General features: G+C 31.1%; 2 protein-coding genes across 3 annotated transcripts; both read left to right on the forward strand.

The window, feature by feature from the left end:
• The first annotated feature begins 2500 nt into the window (after positions 1-2500).
• Positions 2501-3560, forward strand: LOC111636676. Its single transcript, XM_023381968.1, has 3 exons — positions 2501-2753; positions 2836-3141; positions 3230-3560. The coding sequence occupies exons 1-2, from the start codon at positions 2516-2518 to the stop codon at positions 3135-3137; spliced, it is 540 nt and encodes a 179-aa protein (XP_023237736.1). The 5' UTR covers positions 2501-2515; the 3' UTR covers positions 3138-3141; positions 3230-3560.
• A 1741-nt stretch (positions 3561-5301) lies between these two features.
• On the forward strand, positions 5302-8229 carry LOC111636675. 2 transcript variants are annotated; one of them, XM_023381964.1, is made up of 3 exons: positions 5302-6005; positions 7545-7745; positions 7820-8229. In XM_023381964.1, exons 1-3 carry the CDS (start codon positions 5927-5929, stop codon positions 8125-8127), a joined length of 588 nt encoding a protein of 195 aa, XP_023237732.1. In that variant the 5' UTR covers positions 5302-5926; the 3' UTR covers positions 8128-8229. The 2 variants fall into 2 exon arrangements, with proteins under 2 accessions (XP_023237732.1, XP_023237735.1); XM_023381967.1 differs by lacking the exon at positions 5302-6005 and adding an exon at positions 7316-7469.
• Positions 8230-9992: the final 1763 nt, after the last annotated feature.

Below are 9992 nucleotides of genomic sequence, written 5' to 3' on the forward strand. Positions count from 1 at the left end.
TTGATACGTTTGTAAGTTTCTGCGTCATTTTTTGTTAGTCTTCGTTTTTCCATTAAGTCCAGTATCTCATCCGTCATCCATCTTTTCTTCTTGACTTTACAGGTTGATTTTAGGTTTTTGTGACAGACTTTGATCAAGATGTCCCTCAGATCTTCCCATAGTGTTTGTACGTCAGAATGATTATTATCTTTCTAGTTGCCCAGCTCCTTATTCAATTTTTCTTCTACTTGTTTTCTAAATTGTGGTATTTCTATTTTCGTAATATCATAGTGTTGGCTTCTGCACTTTGGTTTAATTGCCTTTAATTTTAGTTTGATGTCTGTCACCAGTGGAACATGGTCAGAACCAATATCTGCGGCAGGGAATGTTGTCACCCGTGTTACGCAGTTTCTGTGACGTTTGTTAATGAGTATATAGTCTATCTGGTTTCTAATTGGTGTTTGATTTTTATCAGCAGGTGATTTCCAGGTGTAAAGTCTTCTTTTTGGTAATTTAAACCAAGTGTTCGTAATTACCATATCATTTTCCTGGCAAAATTCAAAAAGTCTGTCACCTTTCTCATTGCTTAGACCCAACCCAAAGTCTCCTATCAGATCTTCTCGTCTTCCCATGCCAACTTTAGCGTTGTAATCACCAATAATCATGGTGATATCATCCTTTTTTAATTTGCCAAGTATCTTATCGATAGAGTTGTATAAGTCTTCCAGCTCGTCTTCATTATTAAATGTTGGGGCGTATACTTGTATAATATTAATCCTGAAAGGTTGACCATGTATTTGAAGTATCATCAGCCTATCCGATATTGGTGAATGGCCGATAACACATCGCGTATGTTTTGCAGAAACAAATATCCCTACCCCATTTCGGTGGTATTGGTCTTGGTCATTGTTTCCTGAATAGTAAAGCGTTCCGTGCTCATTTTGGCATACTCCAGAACCAAGCCAACGTAATTCACTAATGCCTAGAATATCTATTTTTAATCTTTGGGTTTTTTTAATTACATTGTCAAACTTACCGGCCATAAAAAGGCTTCTCACATTCCATGTGGCGATACGGATTTTTGATTTCACTATGTTGAGCCGGGAGATTCTTCGCACTCCTCGCCCATCTAAGGGCTGCCTGGGACCAGGGGCCATTGATGTAGGTTTCCTCTCCATAGTGTTATCCTGGGAATAGATTAAGGAATGGTATTCCGTTGCCTTCCCCTGTAATAATCAGCCGCTCCTTACATGGAGACACTTATCACTAAAAATGTTTAATTTGTTGATTTCTCTTTTAAGTAAATATTGAGCAACCGCTGGGAATATTTTTTCACTTCGAGTCAAATTCAGATTCGAAATTTTTTCAAATTTTTAAAATTTCAATTTGTTTCAAATTCGAATTTCAAATTATATATATATGTGACACGAAATCCTAAAGACTGTTGCATGACTTTTTATCACCATACCAAATTCATTGTACAGTACAGTACGTTATAATTTTACAGATAATACGTCCCGTGAATACTTTGATTTATTTGTAAATAAACAGACACATTTTAGACACTATTCAGACCATACGTTTGAACATATAAACGATTCCAACGTTTACTTTACAACATACGAAAATAAAATATTTGAATACATTAGCATATGTTATATGTAAAAACCGATAAGTGATGACATTAATCATTTATTTAATGATACAACAGTAAACTGGAAAAATGTGAATGTTCCGCCGAAATTAAAAGAATATCACAAATATTTGAAAAAGAATCCTTCTCTTGGAATAAAGACGGAAGGAAGTTTCATTCGTAAAGAGAGATTGGAAGAATTATTTCAGTCCAGAACAGGAAAAGACAATGGAAGAAAGAATCAAAGAAAAGAGACAAGGCAATGATATCATGATGTTATAAGAAAAGTAAATGAAATATGCTTCTCATTACACGATTTTCATAATGTAAATGCTAATTACATCTTCAAAAATTTGACTTTCGAAATAAAATCACATAACAATTAATTGTCTGAATAAATTTCAACAAAGAAAATAGATATGCTTATTTATTTGGATTATGTTTATCACATCCTATAAATATATTATATAAAAATATTATTAAGTTTATTGTCTATAAATAATCGGTATANGCAAATTTTAATTTCTTTATTTTTCTTCTATTTTTATCTTTAAAAGCTAAAATTTAATAATATTATAAAAGCAACAATTCGTCAAATGACTCGAAACTTAATATATTCGGTAGCTATTTTCAAGAAAACAATGAAAAATAATAGCTTAAGTAAATTATATACAAGGAGAAAATTAATTTAAATTATGCAGAAAATTAAAATTACATCTTTAGTCACGAACAAACCTTCATTTTAACAATTTGACTAATAAAAATTAATTTATTCCAAGTCTTGTATTATTTTAATGTGTGACTATACAAATGATTACCCAATAGTGATTGCTAAACGTATTAAATTTTTAATATAGAATGATTTATTTACGTATTTTAACAAATAAGAAAGGTATAAAAGGAATGGCGACAGACCATTGTCCTAACAGAAACAATATGAAGTTCTTGATAACTTTAATAATAGTTCTCTGTTGTACTCTCTGTTGGGCTGATGATGGTAGTGTTGTTGATGAAAAATATGGTGACGATGATATGAAAGAACAAAGCGACTCGGAAATAAATGTGAAGAAACGTCATATTTCATTTCAACCTGTAAGAAATACATTTGGATACATTAAGAGACCTAGACCGATGATGATAGGTAAGTTACAGTTTATGCACTTAGTAGGTAGTGGTAACTTGAACATATATACTAATATATTCTCTATAAACAAACGTTTCAGGACGTAATCCATTCTTAGCAAGAATTATGTCACGTCCCTCTAATCGTCCAAAATTTTATATGCCTTCAAGATATAATAATCCATATTCAAGATATAATAATCCATATTCAAGATATAATAATCCATTTTCAAGATATAATAATCCATATTCAAGATATAATAATCCATTTTCAAGATATAATGATCCTTTCTCAAGATATAATAATCCAAATTCAAGATGTAATAATCCTTATTCAAGATGTAATCCCTCTCCAAGATATTATAATCGACCTACAAGACATTTTTCTAGATTTCCTCAATAATAAGGTAAGAGAACTATATTACTTAATTTTATCTTAAGCATAAGACTGTGCAGATATTTTAAACTACAATTAAGTCCAATTTTTTGCTGTAGGATCCTCATATAATGATGCACCTCATTGATTGAACAACAAAGTCTTTTATCTTCCGAATTCAAGAGGTTATAAATGATTTAACAGCATTCGTGCTTAATGTAAAACCTTTACTTGCTTGTTTTCTCCTTTATTTACATAAAATTTAATCATTCTTCAATTTAATTTCTTCAATGGGCATAAGTTGAACAATTTATTAATTACAGAGATTGAAGAAGAAGCAATGAAAGATAGTAAAACATTTATTTTCCATTTAAAAATTATGTGTATAAGAGGAAGAAAACAAGTAAATAATTAAATAATGTAATAATTAAGGTGAAAAGAAATTTCATAAATATAAATGGCTTGTATGATACCCTATAAATCAGCGCTGTCCAACTTATCATAGTCCGCGGGCCATATTTTTTTTATCAAACATTTTGGGGGCCAAGAAGGTTAATAAACCACACGACATTTGCATAGTGCTACGGTTCAGTAAGCACAAATTGGTCAGCGAGTCCGATGTTAACGCTATAAAAAGGCGACAGTTCGACACACCGGATATACGTCACTCTCGTCTAAGTTCGACTTGGGAATTATTTTGTTCAATAATAAATGTGAATTCTTCTTCCTGGAAAAAATAAGACATTCCCTGAAAATAAGACCTAGCGCATTTTTCAGAGCAAAAATTAATATAAGACACTGTCTTATTTTCGGGGAAACACGGTAGTAAAATAATTTTATTAATAATAATAATTTAGTAACATAAATTTATTCATAGTAAAATGTACTCGCGGGCCGTAAAAATTATTTAACGGGCCGTATACGGCCCGCGGGCCGCCAGTTGGACAGCGCTGCTATAAATGATACATAAAATATAGAGAAAATGCAGTTTGTACTGTACACTTTTAATGTTTAAGAACTTTTAAACAATATTTTATAAATTCTGATTCATTTTAATGCTTAAACCAATTAATTCTCTTCCAATAAATACTTTAATGTAGTTTTAATTATTTAATTTGACTGTAATAAAATTCTGTTTGCATACAATTTTTCAATTATTGCTTCATTATGGAACTAATTTCGTGCAATAAAATTGTATACTTAAAATGATTTAAGCGCTTTAAAATCAAAATATATTTATACAAAGTTTAAATTCTATACCCGGTGTTATATATTTATATATTTCTTACAAATGCAACTACGAAATATATGCGCCGTGAAGTTGGGTTTCTAGCATAGCAAGACTATTTTTGACAGAAAAGCCTACATCTCTTCGGCATGAATTTCGAGTTATAATTTATTAATAATGTTATATATTATATACTTAACATAAATAATAGTGCAAGTATACAAATATTAATTTGCAGTTTATAATAAAAATATGATGCATATAATTACACAAAATTTATTATAAACTAGAAGCAAATGAGTGGAAATAAATAAAAAGGATTAAAATTTCAGAATCATCTATTTTCACATTATTAACCATCACCCTTGATCTCCCTCACCGTTTTAACCTGTACCCTGAGCTTACTCAGTTCAGACTTCTGCATGATGGTATTAGCTACCTCCTTCATGTTCGTTGGAGTGTTTTCTTCGGCCTGTTTAGGATTTATCAGCACCGCATGACTACCACCTGATACATTATTATTGAGAGATTTCTGAATGGCAGCTAAGCTTTTAACCAAATTTAAGTACCTTAGAGTAGGTAGGAGATATGAACCAGAAAAAGGATGAAGACTATGGCTTATTCTTGCCTCCTTGAAAACAGCAGAGGTTCCCGACTATAAACTTAATATACAAGAAAATTCTTAATATGAAATACAAATAGCTACACGCCGATCGGTGTAACAAGGTTACGTGGATTAAACAACTGGCTTTGGCTTCGGAATCTGGCTTTGATACTAAAATTGTGAATAACGATAATACAGAAACGGTAAAAATTAAAATTACAAAATTAAAAAGCACTTCTTAATTTAATAGTTTCGTAAATACTTTAATATCTTTAAGAGGAAATCGCTGTAAACTTTGACCAATCTATCTGAAAGGTTCGCCAGAACCTCACTGATAAGAAGGAAGGCTAAAGTCTACAGTTTGAGCGTATTAGACACAGTAATTTCTTATCTAGCAGCATCTGTGGTGCCGGATTAAGAAAAATAACAAAACATTTTCTTTTGCCTATTCTCGCACTTTTCAATTGCTTATATTTTAGCAACCGCTTTACAAAAAATCTTGAAAATTTATACACTATCTAAGAAAACAATTTTCTTTCGAAGAAAATTACTTCGGATGTAGCAATGAATATTATCGAAAGTAAAATTTAATTATCCTCACCATGTACTGTACTATATTTGGTAAGGGTGCTTATCTCCCAACATTTTTAAAATTCACTATACTTCTCGCCTCTTAGACCCGATAAACATAACCAAATGTAGAATTTAATCAAGATTTGTGTGTGTGTAAATGCACTTTAGTATATAATAGGGGTATCCCCACCCCATCATCCATAATGACCAATATCTCGAAACCCCAATCTTAAAAAAACAAAACCAATTAAAGCGTTAAAGTACATTTACGGATACTAATTACGTCAAAAAATATTATTGTTAGGTAAACGTATTGTTTACAATAATCAATTTAATTGTACAGATCAAAACAATTTAAAAGCTATTGTTTACGATAAATTCTTGCATTTTAACAACTAGAGAACGTTCAAAATGCTTTTTAAAGGGATATTTACTATCGTCTGTCTAATAGTAATAACTGGATACGGTTTGAAATCTCTTATTATTCGCAGTAAGTACTTTACATTAAGTTACTATAATAATTCNCTTCAACTGCATCATTACTGCATTTAAAGTCGTCTCCAAATATTGCCGTAAAGTTAACAATTCTTCTCTATCTGAGTCCGAAGGAGATTGCCTCTTAAAATAATGTTCTAACTTTGGATATTTTACACCAGGATCACTCGGTGAACGATGATGTTTAGTTCCCTTCCGTTCTTCATGGGTTTGCTTTAACGCTTCTGGAGGAGTACGTGGGAACATATCCAAAAAAAAAATAGAACTAATGACACTGAATAACACAATTGAGCAAAAAAATGCACCAACTTAGGTAGCAAATAAATAAAAAAACCCAGTAATTTACAATAAAAAAAGAGTTAACAAAATCTCCAAAAAAAAGTCACCAGCAGCCGAGGTTACTCAACAGCGCCCCCCAGTAAAATTTAATTATTTTCACCATGTACTGTACTACCGTATTTCCCCGAAAATAAGACATCCCCAGAAAATAAGACCTAGCACAGATTTTGCTGAATGCGAAATATAAGACCTCCCTCTGAAAGTAAAACCTAGCGAAGTTTATTTTTAGTCGTAACGGTGATCGACAGATGGTTGAAAGTGGCCGTTGGCTTTTAGAAAATACAGCCACTGATTGGTCAGCAGACAATTACGCCACACGGCATGATTTGCATAAGACTATGGCTTGGGAATCACAGATTTGCATAACGTTTGGGCTGATGATGGCTAATTGGTTGGCCGGAAATCACGCCACATAACATTTGCATAGTGCTACGGTTCAGTAAGCACTAATTGGTCATCGAGTCCGATGTTGACGCTATAAAAAGGCGACAGTTCAACACATCGGATACACGTCACTCTCGACTAAGTTCGACTTGGGTATTTTTTTGTTCAATAATGAATGTGAATTCTTCCTGGAAAAAATAAGACATTCCCTGAAAATAAGACCTAGCGCACCTTTCAGAGCAAAAATTAATATAAGACACTGTCTTATTTTCGGGGAAACATGGTATATTTGATAAGGGTGCTTATCTCCCAACATTTTTAAAATTCACTATTCTTCTCGCCTCTTAGACCCGATAAACATAACCAAATGTAAAATTTAATCATGACTTGTGTGTGTGTAAATGCACTTTAGTATATAATAGAGGTATCCGCACCCCATCATCCATAATGACCAATGTCTCTAAACCCCAATATTGAAAAAACAGGACCAATTAAAGCGTTAAAGTACATTTACGGATACTAATTACGTTAAAGAATATTATTGTTAGGTAAACGTATTTACCTAACAATAATCAATTTAATTGTAAAGATCAAAACAATTTAAAAGCTATTGTTTACGATAAATTCTTGCTTTTTAACAACTAGAGAACGTTCAGAATGCTTTTCAAAGGGATATTCACTATCGCCTGTCTAATAGTTATAACTGGATACGGTTTGAAATCTCTTATTATTCGCAGTAAGTACTGTACATTAAGTTACTATAATAATTCTGAATAGAAAACGTTTCTGACTTATAAATTCTCACAATTAGGTGAACCTGCCTGCGCAAGAATATTTGAAAGAGGCAGAGTGGGATTTTGGGGTTGCCTCAAACTTAAAGTCGAAAACTACTTCGAGGGAACATTTTGTTCTGATGACAACGATTCGTGGCTGTCTTGCTTGATAACCTATGATTTCAACAAGCGAGAATGTAATTTAATAAATGAATTTATGCAAGATTATTTCCCCGATGGTAAGTGATTATATTTGTGATTTTCTAAAGTTACTTCAAACAGTTTATTTAATTTAATTTGATTACTTTTCTAGAACGTACCTTCATGCAAACTATATACGACCGTTTATGTTGTAAAAAAAGAAAATCTGAATGGGGATTACGTGCAATTTTCGAGTATTTTGGCAATCTTCCCTTCGATGTCCAGAAATCCACTCGTTATTCAATCTCAAAACGTATATCTGGTATTATATGCCCGATAATTGGCGGTATACCTTTTAATGGGTATGCATTTTTGGGTACAATAGCCGGAATTCTCTTGTTGCTCATTGCGAAATTCATTCATCGATGGTGGTGTTGGAAAAAGTCTCTGAAAAGAAAGCGAAAACTATACGCATATTGATCCGAATCAATAATATTTAATGTAATATGAACCCAGTTCAGAATTAAAAAAACAAAGAGTTTTTTTAAATAAAAAAAAATTATTTTATTATGGAAATAAAGAATGACGATTTGAATATTGAAAAATTTTCTTGGGGTATTAAAATGTGTTTGTGCTTTGTTTAGCTTTTATGAAATAATAATGTCTACCGAGGAAGTAAATATTATAATTTCCGATATCTATTTCCAATGGAAATAGAGTGGTTGATTGAATAGTATATTTGAGAATTTATGAATGTGATTATTCCTAGAAAATAACGGTGTCTGAATCGGTTACATATTGAATAGAAATTAAATTAGAAGAATAAATAAAAGAATAAATTCAGACAAGGAAAACCTTTCGAAAATGCATTGGATTAAATAATGAACACGCGTTTTATAGAATTTAACGGAATAGATGACATCCTTTATCTTCTCCATCTTTGGCGTTGACAGCGGAAAAGTTGCAGATTTATCGGAGTAGATTACAAGAAGGCTGTCTGAATGCGAGGGACGCAGAAAGTCTTCCCTCTGCATGGAAGTTTATGGTTAAGAAGTTTGATAAAGGCTCTAACCAATCAATATAGTAGTTTTATTGAATGTCTTAGTAATTGCATTTATTAATACTTATATATTCATTTGTTGCAGTTTTATATATTTTTTGTTTTTTATATTTTGGTTTTTTTGTTTTATGTTGGTTATTTAATATTTTGTTTTAATTGTACCGTATTTAATTTTGAATTTGAATTTTGTATTCCATTGATGGAATTTTAATTCAAATGTATTCTAAACCTGAAGATGGCCTGTGAATCAGGCTGAAAACGTTTGTTTGTTTCAAATAAATTATATTTCTCGGCAAGAATAAGGTGTTAAGTATATGTATATGTACGATAATAGAAGTTTCAAACAACTATTGTATAATTGAAACTAAAATTGAGTGCTTACAGAAAAAAATCATATGAGTAAAAGTAAAGAGAAAGTTTAAAGAATGATTAAGAGAGAAATTGAATTTTAGCCTTTGGCCAATAAAGATGAGCTAGAAAAAGAAGTACTTAGAAGGCAAAGGAAAGCTAGACCTACAGGCCTTGAGAACAAAGGAAAAGAAATTTAATGGCAGAGGTTTGTGAGAGAAAGAGAGATTTCTAAACACTGTTGAAACTGAATTAAAAATTTTGAGTTTGAGTTAATGGTAGACTTCTAGTTTAGATAATTTGAAAGAAAAAAATAAGTAAAAAGAAATCAGGTTAAGAAAATGTATATCTTGTAAGACAATTGTCATTATTTGGTTTTGACTGAACAAGTGTTTTCAAACAGAAGAAAATGTTGTATTTCCACTCCAATTAATTTTTCCCACAAATCTGTCTTTTTCTTTTATTAAGTACAATTAGTTTATCTCTAATAGTTTTTATTTTATCATCATAATAAATTTTTTTGATATTAGAAGAAAAAGAGGATTTTTGTTATTTGTAAATTAAATATTGTTATCTATTAAAATTTTGTCATGTTTAACTTTATATGAGTTGTAATATATGTATTTACAATGTAATATTATAATATAATAAAAATTATACAATAATATAAATACAGTAGAGCATCGATTATCCGACCCCTGATTAACTGTCACATCAGTTAACTGACCGTTCTAGTCGGCAAATTTCAAATGTCCGCTAGTGATGTGGTATTACAATATTTGGCTATATCTTGGCTACTTTAATATTATTTTTGTTAAATATTTGTGTGTTTTAGCTGGCATCAATGGCTCGACCATTGAAGGGAGGCCAATATTTAAATGAGACTTAATTTTCTAATTATGAGTGGTTGTTTGTTTCGTGAGCAATAAAATAATTT

Source organism: Centruroides sculpturatus, unplaced genomic scaffold (genome assembly GCF_000671375.1).
Source record: "Centruroides sculpturatus isolate CEXI.00-Female unplaced genomic scaffold, Cexi_2.0 scaffold1030, whole genome shotgun sequence".
Classification (NCBI taxonomy): domain Eukaryota; kingdom Metazoa; phylum Arthropoda; class Arachnida; order Scorpiones; family Buthidae; genus Centruroides; species Centruroides sculpturatus.